At 36.2% G+C, this 17,969-nt stretch overlaps 1 protein-coding gene across 1 annotated transcript in view; it reads left to right on the top strand.

Moving 5' to 3' along the window:
• SMCHD1 (structural maintenance of chromosomes flexible hinge domain containing 1) overlaps positions 1–17,969 on the top strand; it is an 84,998-nt gene that overhangs the window by 44,194 nt on the left and 22,835 nt on the right. The window contains exons 22-32 of the mRNA XM_074576780.1: positions 133–205; positions 2,030–2,169; positions 3,200–3,334; positions 4,188–4,415; positions 5,139–5,287; positions 7,189–7,277; positions 8,411–8,529; positions 9,261–9,428; positions 10,699–10,824; positions 15,277–15,356; positions 16,743–16,900. Of these exons, the coding sequence (XP_074432881.1) occupies positions 133–205; positions 2,030–2,169; positions 3,200–3,334; positions 4,188–4,415; positions 5,139–5,287; positions 7,189–7,277; positions 8,411–8,529; positions 9,261–9,428; positions 10,699–10,824; positions 15,277–15,356; positions 16,743–16,900 (1,465 nt within the window). The remainder of the gene's footprint in view (positions 1–132; positions 206–2,029; positions 2,170–3,199; positions 3,335–4,187; positions 4,416–5,138; positions 5,288–7,188; positions 7,278–8,410; positions 8,530–9,260; positions 9,429–10,698; positions 10,825–15,276; positions 15,357–16,742; positions 16,901–17,969) is intronic.

Raw genomic sequence — 17,969 nt, 5'->3', positions numbered from 1 at the left:
AAGAAAATTTGGATAGACTCCTGAAATTTACATATCTATGAATTGACATGACTATGTGAGATAATGTATGACCTGGTTTTGTTAGGTTAATATTTAACCTAAGGTTAATATTTAAAATATTCGTTTCATTAGAACTTCAATCTGAAGGTTACTCTTCCTGGTTTGAAAGAAGACACACAAATCTTTAAAATAAGATTACAGCCTGGTAAGTATCCTTAAAATATTTAGTGAATTTTTGTTGAACTTTATTCTAACACTATTAATTAAAAGCTTCTTTTCCCAAGAAGGTGAAACATTTAGTGAGGCATAAAAAAGAATATTCTAGCTCATCCAAATGATGACTGAAACTAAATCAAGCTAAAAGCATGTCATTCTTGGCAGGAATAACATCAGACTCACAGCCCAATCTTGTCCATTGTTTTAGCAGCTGGAATTTGTCTGCTTACTTGAGACTATATTTTTTCACTTCTCTTTTATCAATATAGAATCATTGAATGGTTAGAGTTGGAAGGGACCTTAAAGATCATCTGGTTCCAATCCCCCTGCCTTGGGCAGGGAGACCTACCACTAGACCAGGTTGCTCAAAGCCCCATCCAGCCTGGCTTTGAACACTTCCAGGGAAGTGTTTTTAATTTTTTTAAATCTTTTTCTAACGTAGCACCATTGTATGAATGAATTTCTTATCTTCTTCATTTTTTCCAGCATTAAGCCCTTTAACCTATACTAATCTGCATAGACCTTTTCTCCCTGTAGAAAACATCTCGTGAATGAACAAGTGCTCTTTCAGTTTCTTACCCCAGCAAAGGGGGGGATGCTTTAGCAGTTGGGAGTGTGTCTGAAACTTTCAGTGTTACATGTTGACTTTATCATAATGCACGAGAGGAATACATAAATCTGTAATTCCACTGCCCTTACCAGAATTTTATGTTTTATTAATATCTTGGTGTTGAGGATTCCCTTATGTGACACCTTTTATTCCTTGTTACCTCTGTTTTTCTGGATTTGGAAGGTAAGGTATAGTTTGAAGACTGATTACCAGACTTCAGGCTTTCCCATCTCATTTTGCAGAGAGATTGTGTACTTCAAGATTTGGTAGGCCAACAGTGCACAGTTTATTCCGTTATTCTTTATGTTTTGAGGAGTTAAGGCTTCATGTAGAAAATGGAGTGGAACAATCGAGGCAGATTGTATTCTGTATTAGTTAGTTATTTACCTTGGACTGAAGGCAGCTTCATCCTTCATTAGAATCTTTTGCTTTTGGCAATGTAGAGATGCTTCAATACCTCTTTCTTTCTTCTCTTTGGACTTATCCTTAGCTTTTAAAGCTGTGTTTTGAGGAAGAAGTGAATAAAAGCTTTTTCTTGTTCTTCAGCCAGTGATTTTGAAATGGAAGTTTTAAGGAATGATGCATAAAGAATGTTTCTGAAAAATGGCCACCTTTGTTCCTTCAGAACTTGTCTTTTAATAGTAATGTACTACTTCCTTCTCTTTTGTAATACTGATAAAATAATTATATGTTCCAAGGGGTAGACTTACTTGAATAGCTTCACTATACTATCCAAGTTATGCCAACAAAATTTTCTTTTGCATTTCTTTGCCTGCAAGTTGTAGCTGTGCTGGCTTTGGTAATTAAACTGCTGCACATCGTGATTGATCAGATATCTCAACATTAACATCTTTGGTTTTAACATGTCAGGAGAAAGCTCCAAGTTTCTTTTTGATGAATGTGAATCCATATAGTGTGTAAATAGCACTATATCATGTGTTTAGACCTTGTATGTGCTGAAGTTCATCATGTTTGTCTAACTGTTCCTTACTGAATTCATGCAGAAGATTGGCAAGTGGTATGTGTTGAAGGACAGGAGTCAAGAACTTGTTGGCATCAACAAGAATTGGTCTAAATTGTTTGTTACCACAAAGAGCTTGGTAGCTTGGCTTTAAAACTTTTTGAGATAGCAAAAACTGAAATCCAGTGTCTCACAAGTTACCTGAAATACAACCACTGTTCCACAATTGTATATTTTTACAGGCCCTCCTCGTCAATTGAAAGTAAAACCAGATTCTGAAGTGCTAAGGATTGAAAATGGAACAGCTTTCCCCTTTCAGGTTGAAGTGCTGGATGAATCGGGAAATATAACAGCACAGCCAAAGTTGGTAGTTCATTGTAAGGTAAACTGCATTTTATTACCTGCCATAAGGATTTTGATGCTTGCTTTTTAAAGGGCTAGGAAAAGATCCTATTTTGGCATCTAAATAAAATCTATTATCTTTAATAATGCTTTTGAAGTTTCTGTAGCTTGGTAGCCGCAACAGCGCCTTTCTTGCCTCATCTATTATGAGTCATTCAGTAAGTTTAAGAATCAGAGGAACCTGGCCTTAGACATGGAAGAGAAAATTATGTGAGGATGTATAGCTACAATTTTAAGTTATTTTAGGTCATATTTACCATATACAATGATAAAATTTGTTCAGGAAAAAACTTCATGCAGCTTAGGTTTGATAAATTTTTTTACAGGCAAAAATGCAAGTTTACTGCCTAAAATAATATTAGATAAGACTGTTTTCATAAGTACTTATCTAACTTCAGAAGAGAATGCAGGTGTTACTGTGGCTTTTAGAAGTAAAAAACAAACTAGGCCCTGTCGAACCTAGTTTCTTTTTAACTCAAGAAAGTGACTTTTCCAATTCTAGAGAAATCAGTCTTCCAGCAAGAACAGGTAAACAAGTAAAAGTGTCTTTCCTGCTGCAAAATAGTCTTTATTCCATTTACACTTTATGTGCCTATACTATCTGCCTGTAGACTGGGTCTGCGGTAGTATCATGACATGCTGAATTTGATATTTAAATTCTGTTTGATGTGTAATTTTTAGAGAATTAATGAAAAGGGGTTTATTTAACAACTTAATTGAATTTATTGCCATAATGGCAAAAGAGACTGGCGTTTATGTGTTAATACAAACCAGTTGAATAGATAGTAAATATTACTTCTGTAACTTCTTCCTTTCTCCCACACATCTCTTATCACCTGCGAAAAAATATAGGTGTTGATCTTGCAGGCTTCTGGAAAACTGAAATCTATCAAATTTATCTGTAAATAATCTTATATATATATATACGGACTTGTACAAATAATCATTTCTGGAACAATCCTAGTAGTTCTGTAAAAGAAACTTGAAGTTTAATTTTACATTTTAAATAGTTTTTAGGTGCTTCAAACCTTCCTGTGTATTCTGTGGACTGCAGTAATGCAGGAACAAACATTTTAACTGGTCCAGTTATACATGTACAGAATATCAAGAAAGACCAGATGCTGAAAGCAAGGATTGAAATACTTGTAAGTATTGATTGGGATGTCTGGATGAACAAAAGATTGAAAAGTTTATTATACTGTCTTGCTATTGTACTGAAGTCTTTCATGAATCAACCCCCCAAAAGTTGCTTTTTAGTTACCATAAGCCTGATAATCAGGTGGCTGCCCTTTTTCCTCGCTGGGAAACCATAAAAAGGCTAAGAGTTTTTTCCATTCTTTCTTTACCTCTTACTCTCTGTTTCTGAAATCCTTGAAGTGTTTCAGAAGTATGCATTATTTCTGGGATTTTTATTCCCTTTTTACTCCGTGGATCCTCCTGACAAATTGCCTTCACTGCATAAACATTTAGAGCCAGAATAGGTATGGCAACATGTTCCCAAAACTTCAGTGAAGAAGGATTATTTTTTTTTTCCCCAAAGTTACAAATCAATAGCTTTTTGTAGCATTTCAGTCTTAAAGCTCTTGAAGTTTGAATTTTTTAAATGCTGTTGAACATCGCAGTTCTCTTGAAGTCAGGCGAGCCACACAGCTGGAGAAAATAAAACCTGTGGTGTTTTACCCTGAAAAATGTGTAAACGAATACGAATAAGGCAAAATGAAAGGATACTTATGGCCACTCTTAAGAAGTATTTTGTAAATTGTGTAACAGTACTTTCGGAACAGAAAATGTTTTCTAAATAGCTAGCATCAATTCTAGTATCTATTAAAAGTTCTGAGTATTCTGGCTTATTCTTGACAAGTCAAGCTGATTTCATGTTTGGACACCTGATCACACTTGGTAATCCAGAGTAGTGCCATTTATTTATGGCACAGTGATGTTTATGCATATATGTATATTTAATATCTTAATTATGTATCTTTTTCTTCCCATGTATAGAGTTGTAAAGATGTGCCAGCAGTGGAAAAGATCATTAAACTTCTTCCTAGCAGTCATGTTGCAAGACTACAGATCTTAAGTATGGACGGACAAAAAGCTATTCAAATTAAACATCAGGATGAAATTAACTGGCTTGCTGGCGATGTCATGCACAACCTTATATTTCAGATGTATGATGAAGGAGAAAGGGAGATACACATAACTCCAGCTTTGGCAGAAAAAATCAAGGCAAGTACTTTTGAGTAAGCAGCAACATAATATGGGGGAGATAGAAAATACTGATTCTCTAAAATCCATAGATGTCAGACTACAAAATAATATTCCTCAAGACTGTATTATTAAAAATGGGAACTCTCTGCTTAATAAATTTTTAAAAATCGTTTTATGAAAATTGTGTCCTTCATGAGATAAAAACACTTCATGAAATGTTAAATAATGCTTCAGGGTAGGATTATGTAAAGCAGATTAGTAATTTCCAGTGCTTCTCCTAAACATCATAAAATAATTCCAACATAGTTATGATTCTTCAGGTCTGGGGTTTTCCTGACATTCAGGAACCTTGAATAGGCATCTTCCTTCATGAAGGTTTGCTTACAAATCTTATCCCCCTGTCTGTGTACACATGTGGAGCCTAATACAAAGGTAGAGCTTCACCAAATATGTGGCACTTTTTTTGGTGAGGTTTTTCAGAATCAGATCTTTCCTATTTCAAGATAAGTGAGGGAAACACTAATGTATGTTTTGTTTTGTTTAGGGTTTTTTTTTTTTTTAGAGTAATTTTCTGTATTTGGGAAGATAGCATTGGTTACTGTTGGGAAATGCACAGGCTTTCCATTGAAAGCTTCTATCGCCTGTATGTTACTTCAGAATATTTGGAATCACCACAGATGTATTATGTAGCAAGTCATTAATAATTTAGCTTTTGATTAATTTAAGAAATTTTAATTATAGGTTAACTGGACACCTAAAATTAACAAAGAACATTTGATTCAGGGATTATTACCTGATGTCAAAGTACCAACATCGGTAAAAGATGTACGTTACTGTCTAATTACTTATCTTGATGACCATGTGTCTTTGGAGAGTGCATTCACAGTCAGGTTTGTTCATTTGAAATACTTTTTTATGAATTATGTTGTTAGCAAAAGACTGTAGATCTGTACTTGGGGTTAAAAAAAATCTTTCCACAGAAGATGAAATAATGAAAGCAGTTGGCAAATTAACAGGGGAATGTAGATTTGGGGGGAGGGGTGGGGGTTTTTATGTAAATTGTTTACAGATGAGAACATTACCTATGTGAAAGCCTCCATCGAGATCTGTTTGTATCCAGCCCTATAATCACTTTTGTAAGTATACATACACTGAAGTTTACTGCTATTTTTGAAAACTTTCAGTAAACGTTATCTTATAGAATAATTAGTTTTACTGAAGAGTCAGGTCACTGCTTACCGAAGAGAAATATCACTGTGAAGTTAATTGTTACCCTTACAGAGGGTATTATTTTGGAGATAAAGACAGTATTTATCTAGCCAAATGCTGGATGCCTGTATCTGGGATCTCTAGTCAAAAGTGACAGGCTGTAAATTGAACTTTACAGTTGCCTGCTTGTCACTCCTAGTGAGTCTATGCACTTAGCTCTGCTTACTGTATCTTCATAAAGTTTGTTAAGAGGAATCTGATTTGAAATGGCTTTAGTGTATTTCATGTGTTCTTAATAGGTTAAAATTAAGTAACTAGTTCACGGCACACTGATGCCAGGGATAAATTTGCAGCAATTTGACATTTCACAGATCTGCAGTGGAAAAAAAAGATGACATGACCAAGCAAAAAGTTTCTTTAGAACACTGGGAGCATAATGCTTGTAAAAAGCTATCCATGATGCAGCTCTGTCAGAGACAGAAAAATTTTCAGTTAAGTAGTAGTTTGCGTTTTAAGAAGCGCAGAAAAGTGTACTGAATTAATACCTCTCTTCTTGAAAGGAAGTAGAACAGTGGATTGATATATTGAATATTTTTAGTATATCTTTGCTTGCCATTGAAAAGCAGTCTCAGATCAGGGAACTTCTATTCAGGGGTTATTCTTTTGTAGTTGTCATAAAAATTAACTGGAGGTCATTCTAATAGGATTTTTAAAAATCTCAACATAATTTTTAGCTTCGAACACGCAAGGGGAGTAAAAAACTTTGTGTTGGATAACTCTTAAGTAACTTACACGTCAGATAATTCTTAAGTATTTGGGGAAGCAGCACGTAACACATGTTAACCTTCATCAAGTAAATGGAAGGAAAGGCTGAGAGTGTTTAAAAGCATCCCAGAATGTATTTTTAAGTAAGTAGTGTTAGTCACAGTTTAGGTTGATGACTTCTGCTCAAAGAAGCAAAATGACTTAGCAAAAGAGGAAATGGAAATCTGATTTTTCTTTTTTTGTGGTTGTTCGTCTTCACCACCATTTTTGTAATGTGCTCTATTTGCTCTTAAGGAAAAACTGTATTTCTAAAAATTTTAAGCTATGTTAGTTGTATTCAGGTCCTTAAGAAGTCAGCAAATATTTTTGTAGCAAGGGAGACTGATACCTTTGTATGTGTATATCAGGATTAATGTCGATATTATAATCGGTTTTACAGTAGTAAATATATTTTAATATGTAGACAATTGTATGTTACTTTGGCTTAAGAGATTTTGAGGAAATTTTTTTTCAAGATTTAAAATACTCCAAACTTTAATTTTGCTTTAGCTGGCTAATGATCTCATCTATGGTAAAATACTGGTAGGCAAGTTATTATAGATAAGGTAGAATCCCATAACATTGCTGTGGTTTGTTATGTAAGCAGCGTCTGATATGCTCCCCCTGATAAGATTGAGGTGAAAGCTACTATGTAACTTGTGTGCACATTGGGCTTGATCGTCTAAAGGTGTGCAAGGATAAAATAAAATTTTAAAAGAATTCATTGCGAATGAGTGATAACTGCTGTATTTAAGTCAATTTTCATATGCTGACTTAGGCCACGTCCTGATGAACCCAAGCACATTAAATGTAAATTGAAAGGACCCAACACACTGCAGATTGGTGAAGAACTACAAGGTGAAATTGGTGAGTATTTGTATATTCTTCAATTTCTTGTAAGATACATTTCTTTTTCTTTGCAGTTTATTAGCCTGTTATGTATACAGATGTCATCAAGAGTGAATTGTCTTCAACTATTTTAATTTTACATTCTCATTCATGGAAAGATGATCAGGCTTTTGTAATTGCCGTTTTACAATTCCGGAGTTACTCTTCGATAAAATTTGCCTCTTAGTTTGTACATTGGGACATTCATCACACTGAGTTCAAATTGTTTATAAATTTTTGTTTAGTTCGTGTATTCTGAAATCTTACAGGCCATAACAGCATTCAGACTATTTCAAAGGCATAGACTTCAAAGCGGAACATTTTAAGGTTAACTTTAACCTAAGAGGAAGGCATGTTAGGGATCACTCTTCTCATTCTCCTTCAGTTTCTATATGTAGTTGCTATATGACATGGTAAGAAATTAAAAATTCTTAAAGTATTTTGGGACATTAAAAGCTTCTGCGTGAGCGAAGAAAAGCACGTAGGACAAACTAACAGGTTGAAAAACAGCTTTCAATTTTAAGATTTTTTTGTTGTTTTAACTTTATAGCAAGAAATAATCTTTTTATTCAAAAAAAGTGGGAAGCACAAGTATATGATATGATTTTATAGATACATTTTTTTTATACCCTTTTGATACCCACAAGATGGGAGGATCTTATCAATGTGTATAAATGCTCGAAGAGAGGGTGTAAAGAAGATGGAGCCAGGCTCTTCCCAGTGGCAGGACCAGAGGCAATGGGCACAACCTGAAAGACAGGAGATTCCCTCTGAACATCAGGAAATGCTTTTTCACTGTGAGGGTGACCGAGCACTGGCACAGGTTGCCCAGGGAGGTTGCGGAGTCTCCGTGCTTGGAGATACTCAAAAGCCATGTGAACATGGTCCTGGGCTACCAGCTCTAGGTGGCCCCATTTGAGCAGGAGTGTTGGTTCAGGTGACCTCCGGATGTCCCTTCCAACCTCAGCCATTCTGTGGTTCAGTGATATTTCTCTATACTGTGTGTATGTTTTATACATTTATATTCCGTATGTTGTATAATGTTTCATTAAAGCAGCTGCTGAGGTAATCATCTTAATAATCATTTTAATCCTCATCATCTTTTTTAACAGATGTAGTGATTACAGATCAGTATGGAAATCAGATTCAGACAGTGACATCTGCATGTGTAAATTCCCTTGGAATTTCTGGGCCTGGACTTGACAAATCAAATTTGAAAATAACTTGGCAGGTATTTATGAGATGTCATATAGTTTATTTCTCTGTGGCCTTTGTGTGGTAATTGTGTCTCAGTTGTGTCACACAGAATTGAACCAAAACTGTGTAAAGCTAGTCAAACTGGTGGTTTTGGCAGCGTTAGGTTGATGGTTGGACTCGATCTTAAGGGTCCCTTCCAACCTAGACAATTCTATGTTTAAGATAGAGACTTAAAGGGTAAGATCATATGATCCTGTTTTAAGGAATACAGGAGCATCTGTTAAAAACTTTATCACTGCTGCAGCTATACAATTTGTGGGCCAGTTCACTTCATTCTTGAGTCAGGTTTGCTTTGTTTCTAGTCCATTGCTTTATATGTTTTCTTCTGTTTTTATTTATGGTGGTACAGTTGATTTTATGATCTTTTGAAGAACCTTGTAGAACAGCCTACTGATATTGTCTGCCATAGTTAAATTTAAAATGCATTCTGTAGCTTTTAAAATAAGTTGTATGTAACTTTTATACATTGAAAAACAGGTTGCTCAGAAATGCTTGAGTTTGAAATTGATCACTTCTCACACAATAAGTCCATTTGAATTTAACAAAAGGAATAGCACTTATAGCTTAATTTTTAGTCCATTGTCTCACAGTAAAAACAGAAATAGTGTCTAGGAGGCATAGATAGTAAAATAGCATATTGAAAAAAATGAATAAATTATACTTCCGTTTATTTGTTCTTGATAAAATCTTTTTATTTCTCAATAGGAAAGTACTCTAACAATGAGAGTAAAAGGTATTCGTTTTAAACCATGTTTACTTGGAAGCAAAGAATTGTGCTTTGCTTGGCGTGAATTTTCTGACTTTCTGAGAATAAACTTAACTGCGGGATCCCCTGCTAAATTGCAGTTTGTGGATTGGCCAGAGTTAGAAAAGGTAAGTTGAACAGTGTTTGTTTGGAAAAAAAACAACAGGGCCACTAGTCAGCAAGTCTTTTGTTTCCAGAGCTTTTTGAAGCACAGGATTCAAAGCTGAAAACACTGATTTCTTAGTATTGATACTTGTAAAAATTGACGGAATATGGCAGCTCTAGAGACATATTTTTTTTTAATTCTATAGAGGATAACATAACACAAAAGGTAAGTATTTTGCAATTTGTCTAATTATATAGACATATTTTAAATGGGACTGTAGACTTGAAGCATTTTTCATACAATAGCTAAATATATTAGTTTTTTAAAAGTAAGCTTATTTCGGAGTAATCTAACTCACGTTGTGTTTACTACACCGTATTTCTTAGTATCTCTTAAACTGTTTATTCTGTCCCATTTGCCCTTCTACAGATGCATCTTTATTGTCTTTGGTGCAGCAGTTTTACTGTGGGCTGGATCCTAACACCCATCTTCCAATGCTATTTGCCAGAGTTACTGTCCTTAATGGTAGTAATAGTTGGCAGCTCATCTTTCCGTTATCTGTTCTTGGGGTTTTTTCGAGGTTTAGGATGTAGAAGAAGTCCCAAATTTACTTAAGTTTACAAGTGTTTACACTCAGAAAATGGCGAAGGGAGTACAACGCTTATATCAAATGAAAAGGATGGAGATTTTCGATACCATCCATTTATTTGCAGTGATTTTTTAATTATTTTTTTCAATGTTTACTTCGGCTATTCAAGTGATAGTGATGAAGTTGCAGCAGAAAGCAAAATAGGAGAGTGGAAGCAGGTAGAAGAAAATGGGACCTCTGAGTAGAAAACGGGAATAAAGATCGGCATGTTGTGAAAATGGAGAAGGAAGTTATTGAAGAAAAAAGTCAAACAAAAGGTTCAGAGAATATCGTAACTACTTTTACTCTCTAGGAAATTGTCAAGGCTTATCAGAAAGTAGAAGTTTTAGGCCATTTGCTCTTTCTACAACAAGGAAAATGTTTCATACGCATTTTCAGAAACATGTCTGTCTTTTTAGTCACATCAACATGAGTAACACGTGCAATTCAATTCAAGTAGTGCAATTTATAATGACAAGAGAATGTCAATGGGAAAACTCTAGAAATACCTTCTTGGAGTTTTACAGTTCTGTCATGGTCTAGCTGTTATGGGAGACAAATAGCATGGAAAAGGCAGACATTATTGTGCTGGGGATTGCTGACCTGCTGTGAACGTCTGATATACCTAGAGCAAAATAGTATAATGTGTTTGTTTCTCTTCCAGCCTATTTCAGTAATTAATGGTAGAGAATTGCAGAAGCCCCTTATTGTTCAGCTGTGCGATCAGTGGGGAAATCCATCTCCTGAGCCTAATGTCAAAATCAGCCTTACAAAGAGTATCAACTTAAAGGTAAGCATAGGCCTTATTATATGAACTTTTTTTACACAAATTTCTCTTGTCATGTGTACATTATCTTCTTCATTTTCAAGACATTTTAGGAAAACAGAATAAAATATTGTACAGGCACAAAAGAATAGTTAATGTCATATAATAGTAGTGTCAGTGAGTAACGTAAACGGTTCCCAGGACAGATTGCTCAGCTCCCTTTCACTATAACAATCACAAATGCAACAAAATTCCTATAGTACAGTGTCCACTTGTCACTGGTATACATTCTGGACCTTCTACTGAACCTTTTTCCAAATTCTGCGTGCACACCACTCCACTCCTTCCCCCGCTTTATCTGAGGTAATTTAATGAATAATATTAATGATGACATGGTCTAAACTGGCAAACAAATCATTTTTATCTGGTGGTTCTTTGATTGTAGTTCCTGAATATGTGACTTATGGTCTTTATGTAAAGCTAGTCAGCAGGGTTTGCTCCCTACTTGATTATCCCTCTGAAAAGCATTGGTGCTATAAACCAAGTTAAAACAATGAGGTTGCAAATCTAATCCAAATTTAAGTTGTTACTGCCTTTTCAATGAGTGAGGTACGAGTGTCAGATGATCTGCACATTGGTCTGTATGAAGAAACGCATTTGACGAAATACTCCATTAAAATTATGGTTCTTCTTGCTGGGGGGGGGAAAAAAAGTCAAATTGTTAAACATTCCTAACTTTTGGTGCAGAGACTTTTGTATTGAATGTGTACATTATCAATACAGGATGTATTCATTCACCTCTGGACATGACATTTTTTTTTCATACAGGGCTGGTCTTGTTCCCTTTTTGTTCCTGCTTGCCATGCATTTGTGTCCTTCAGTACTCTCAGAACCAACAGCAGCCAAGAACTTTCTTTTGCTCGCCCCTCAAGAACTGTGTCACAGCCTCACCTTTCCCCCAGTTTAACTACGCTACTATTACTTATTTTTATTGCATTTCTTTTTAAGGAAGTTTCTTTATATCTTGAACACTTTTGGCTTTTTTAAATCTCTTGCCACAGAAGTATGCCTCATAGTTTGGGGGTTTTTTTTGTCTGCCCCAACTACTGCCTTTATGATGGCAGCTGCAACTCCTCGATGCTTCTGGTTATGTTGTTCTTGAGAGAACATACAAACTTGACAGTAACTCTGTGTAGTTGTGCTGCCTGATCAAAGAGATGTTGTGGTGGCATGCTGTGTCTTTTCAGACATTATACCGTCCACCAGAGATGACTAGCAGCATGTCTTAGGAAGTCTGCATGCTCCTTATCCAAGTGGGATGTGTGCAGGAGAAAATGTTATGAAAGCCAAAGTGGATCATTGTTATAATGTGCTTCTTACAGTGCACTCTCCCAGAGCTTAACACTGGTATCAAAGTTACTTTTGTACATTAGCAGAGCAACCAACTGCTCTTTGCTAAACAGACATCGGATCAGTATTCATGAGTATCTTGGAGAACCTCTTTAGAGAACTGTCTCGCCAAAGTCTCCCAAAGGAAATCAGAAGCTTCTGGGAACTGAAATTCTCAGATAAGGTGTCTGCCTATATTTTGCATCCCGTCTTCTAAGTCTCCTAAGCCTGATATTCTGCAGCATGTGCTTCCTGTACTCCATTCTCTGTCTTACAGGTCCAAAACTAAATGAGTATGGCTGAACAGAAACACTCTGAACTCCTACATGCAGCTCAATAATGGAAATGTACAAAGCACGGGTTTCTGTAAAAATAAAGAACTTTCCATTCTGTGCTGTACAGTAATTTCGAATACAGACTTATTCTGTTGAATTGAATATACTCTTCAGAAGAGTTTATGAAATGTCTGTCAATTTTTGTTATTTCTTAGTATATGTTTACAGTGCTGTCTTCCATTTGAACCATTAGGCACACATTAGGCCATTGCCTTTCTCTAGTGACACAGTAGGATAAATTAATGCTTCCGTAGCTGACCCATTATGAATAAACTTTCACAAATTTTTTCCCTGATGTAGTTTCATTCTTTTAGCTTACTGACATGAGATTTTGGAAATAAAATAATTTTGGAAGAAGATCGCCCACTTCAAGTATTTCAAAAACGTTGTTTTTGTGTAAGTGGACACTAGACACTTAGTCTCCTGAAATTTGTGCTGAAAGTAGCAAAGGGAGACAATTTAATGCTGAACGCTCTTCAGATAATGGCAAACAGTTGCACGACATTGTTGTGTTATATCATCAATGAAAAAGCTGATACCCTTCGTTAGAGAGGAATTCATTACAGAAGAATTCAGAATGTATCCCTGGCTTCCTTTGCTGTTCTCCAAACTCTAAAGCTGTTATCTGAGGTTCTTTTGATACAGTGATAAGGTATTTCTTAGGTAAGGCTAAGGTAGCATACACACATATTTGCAGAAGAAATAGCTTCTGCTTACTTTAAGAGTGTATTAGTATTCTTTAAGATTCACAGTTGTTTCTTTGAGAGGATAGGCATTCTCTGTCTGCTACACTGGAGTCCATAGTTTCAAAAAGTTGTACTTGATGAAGAAATGAAGTGATAGCTTCTCTGCTAATTATTGTGTAAAGGCAAGTATGACTTAATGATACTGTCAATGATAACAATTCACTTCAGTGCCAGGGAAGTAAGTACTGCAAAGACAGGGTGCACATAGAAAACACATCTTGAAGAACACCAGTGAGTTAAAGGGGAGTTATTTTCTAACAATGGGATTTAGCGAGAATTCCTTTAAGTCAACAGTAGAATTTATATTGACTTCAAAGGACTTAAAATCAGACCTAATTAATGTGCCAGGTAAATAGGAGATTTATAAGGCGTTGATCACAAGTGGTGTTCCCCAGGGCTCAGTATTGGGGCCAGTTCTCTTTAATGTCTTTATCAATGATCTGGACGAGGGGATCCAAGTGTACCCTCCATAAGTTTGCAGACGACACCAAGTTGTGTGGGAGCATCGACCTGCTTGAGGGTACAAAGGCTTTGCAGAGGGATCTGGACAGGCTGGATTGATGGGCCGAGGCCAATGGTGTGAGGTTCAACAAGGGCAAGTGCCGGGTCCTGCACTTGGGTCACAACAACCCCATGTAGTGCTACAGGCTTGAGGAAGATTGGCTGGAGAGCTGCCTGGCAGAAAAGGACCTGGGGGTGTTGGTCGGCAGCCGGCTGAATATGAGCCAGCAGTGTGCCCAGGTGGCCAAGAAGGCCAATAGCATTCTGGCTTGTATCAGGAATAGTGTGGCCAGCAAGGCTAGGGAAGTGATCATCCCCCTGTACTCAGCACTGGTGAGGCCCCAGCTCGAATACTGTGTCCAGTTTTGGACTGCTCACAAGAAGGACATTAAGGTGCTGGAGTGTGACCAAAGAAGGGCAACTAAGCTGGTGAAGGGTCTGGAGCACAAGTCTTATGAGGAGCGGCTGAGGGAACTGCCGTTTTTTAGCCATGGAGAAAAGGAGGCTGAGGGGAGACCTTATCGCTCTCTACAGCTATCTGAAAAGGAGGTTATAGGAAGGTGGGGGTCAGTGTCTTCTCCCGAGTAATTGACGATAGGACAAGAGGAAATGGCCTCAAGCGCACCAGGGGAGGTTTAGGTTGGATAGTAGGAAAAATTTCTTCACCAAAAGGGTTGTCAAGCGTTTTAACAGCCTACCCATAGAAGTGGTTGAGTCACCATTTGTGTAGGTATTTAAAAGACATGTAGATATGGTGCTCAGGGACACGGTTTAGTGGTAACTTGGCAGTGTTAGGTTGATGGTTGGACTTAAAGGTCTCTTCCAATCAAAACAATTCTGTGAATTTGTGTTATTATCCTAAACATCACTGACAAGAAGCATTGGATTAAATGCCATTTCTTACGGTATAGAGATTAGTTCTGGTTTTTCATTAAGTTTTGATAAATAAGGTGGTGTACTTCATGACTTATAACACTTTTCTCTAAGTTGTCTAACAGCCTTAAATTTTTTGTCAGTGGGACTGGAATGGGGGAAGGGGAAGAGAGACACGGATGTTTCAGTTATTTTTACTCCAGTTGTATAGTTCTTTAATTTTTTGCTACCCGGGAATTTTTGTACAGACTGGAGAAACACTGTAAAAGGGAATAGTTTGTAGGAGGTTTTAGAATCTGAAAATATACTCAGGTTAACGTGTGCTGTGGATGACATGATTGCATCAGTAGCTATTACAGAAATAACATTACCAAATATTTGAACATAGTAATGAACAAAAATAACCTAGTCCAGATAAAGTGGTTGTCTTCAAAAACTGACAGAAAATTCTGAAACCTCTCAATATTGTGTTCATAACAGTGTATCTTTCCCAAACTTAAGAGTGTAAAAATACAAAAAAGCTATTGCTCAAATGGAAAGACAGTATGCAAGCAAATGAGATACACATTTCATTCTAAGACTTGATACTCCTTCTGTGTCATTGAAAGAATAAATAAATTTTTTTTTGACAGATTGTACCTTCGAACCAGCAACATAAAACAGATGAAAATGGTAGGGCTAACCTGGGAGTTATTAGTATTCATGCGCCTAGGTAAGTAGTGAAAACTATGTGGAAAAAAACTTGAATTCTGAAATGTCGCTTGCTAGATCTATTTAAGCTGCGCATTTCATAAAATACATACCAAGAATTAATCTAGAGCTGAGGTCAGACATTTATTATTTGTATGCCAATGGAAGGCCAGATAGTGAGCTTTCAGAAATGAAGTGCTTAGCTGAAAAAAAAATTCAATAGCTGCTTCTTTTGGTCTTCTGAGAAGTTGCTGCTCTAATTTTCTGAATCTTGTTTTTTCCAGTCATGGTAAAACACAGCTTATAATTGTCAACCTGTTCCTAGTGCAGATGCTGTCATAAACCACTTAAAATGTTTGAAATGTACAGGCTTTGGGTGACCAGTTCTAGACGCTGTGCTTTCAAAGTGGGAACACATTTTGGGAGTGTTGGAACTCCACTTCTCTGTGTGCTAACCGTTGTTTTAAAGGATTAAGTAGAGCAGCCAAAAGGATTTTAAATATATATGTATTTATTTTTTCTTATTTGCCATAGAACTAATGAAGTCTCATTTCCTGCAGATGTGTGCTGTGGCTCCTGCCTCTTCATGTCAGTCACCCTGGCTCCCCTTACACTCATATGTCCCATCTGACTTTTCAAAGTCTGACTTTCTCACTTTTTCATCTGACTTTTCATTATTTCAATATCCTCCTCATGTTCACAGTTCTGCAACCCACTACTTGTATCCCTGAGCTTTTCTTGACAGGACTAGGTTGGCTTTAGGTAGCTTAGAAGCTAGCAATAAGTGCTTGTTCTTAAACTTCTGAAATATTTCATGGCAGTTAATATTTTTGCATTCATATCTGCAGGATTTGACCCATAATATTATTTTGCGTTTGGTAGAAAATCTATTTTAAATGCTATTGATGGTGTTTAGTGTGTAATGCCTGCATCTTGGTAGAAGGAAGATGAATAGTAGTTATCAGTATATTACTGGAGGTTAGAAACAGGTGTGCTCAGTGGTAACATCATGTGTGTCATTCCATAATCAAAACTCGCTGGGGAGTACAGCCTCTATTCGGTTAAATATTATTTTCCCAGTTCTGTTAAAAAAACCTTAAATTTCAAGTTTTTCATACTGTTAAAAAAAAAAGAGTTATTCTATAGCAATGAAGTTGTTACATACTTGCAGTCCACTTTGCTAGATGTGAGTTGTACCCAGATTCACTCTTTGGAAACTATCAAAGCACAATGCTCCTTAGACAGCATTTTAATTAGCTGTGTTTGCTTTCCACCTTACTGTCTTCTGCAACTTAAAGCTGTAGTTGCTAGTGTCTTACAGACAGACAATGAAACGTGATCAAGCTAATGAATATTAAAGGAAAATTAATAAGCTAATAACAGTTTTTATAATTTCTGTATATTTCAGGGGAGAGCACACTTTACAGCTTAAAGCCTCATACAACAAGACCACATTAGATTGTCCTATAATCACATTCAATGTCCTGCCCGATCCTGAGAAACCTGTCCGCTTGAATGTTAAATATGATAAAAATCCTTCTTTTCCAGCAGGAGGTACCTTCACCGGTAAGTTATAAGGATTCTTTGGTGGAAACCAATCACTCCAGAGCTTTCTAAACATATGAAAAACTATTTTGATGATTCACCTGATATATTTTCTTACTTTTTTTTTTGATCTGTTTTGTCTCAGTTCTTTGTAACCGCCATATCTGAGATGCCTCTGTAACACGTGGAGAGAAAAGATACTTCATCTTTGGAAAGCATTTCAAAAGACCACTTATTTATTTGTTCCAAATTATTGGCTTTGTCTATAAATGGTAAAACTATGGAATCTCTTTTTTGTTCCTGATGAAATACCATATTTCAGTTTTTGATCTTCCCAAAAGATGATCTGAGCTAGTTCATGCATGCTTTCCCTCATCTCATTTTCTGTGGAATAGTAACAAAGGAGATAGCTGTGAAATTATAGACCACCTGTGAGCCAAGAGGAACTAAAAAGTGATCAGAAGTACACCAGGGCCAGTACAAAATATTCTTTTCTCTTGCCGTATTCGTTCACAAAAGGATGATCTTTGCTTTCTAACTAAGGCTGCTGAGTCATAAAAGGAAAAAAAAAAACCCACATCTCATGTTTTATATCCCAGTAGTATTCCCAATAAGCAAAACAGATAAAGAACAAGTTATGGCAATGAGGAAACATCTTTTGCTAAAAGCAAAACAGAATTTGAAACCTCTGGTTTTTGCTGTAAGGAAACTTTGGCAGGAATAAGGGATTTATTCTAACTAATTCCATGAATTCAGGAAATAAGTCTTCTTTACGATAACCATGGGAGATGTGGTTCTTGAATTTGTCAGTGAAGTTTGCAAATTTACTAGCTCTTCTTCCCAAAAAAATTTGTCTTCAATTTGCAGTAACACCATTTGCACTACGGAACCATGACACAAAGATATTGTTTAGAAAGCTGAAGTTCTGTCTAAATAAGTTAAATAGAAAGCTAGTAGTAATGTATTACGTAATTACGTAATACCATAATAAGGAAGGCAAAATAATACTTCAGTAACAATTTATAGAAATTAAAAAACAAAAAACATTTGAGACTTGGGAAGCGTGCTGTATTTTGTCAGTGGTACCTGT

This window comes from Larus michahellis, chromosome 2, assembly GCF_964199755.1.
Source record: "Larus michahellis chromosome 2, bLarMic1.1, whole genome shotgun sequence".
NCBI lineage: Eukaryota > Metazoa > Chordata > Aves > Charadriiformes > Laridae > Larus > Larus michahellis.
Note: the sequence above shows the minus strand (reverse complement) of the source record. Positions and strands in the feature narration are given on the sequence as shown.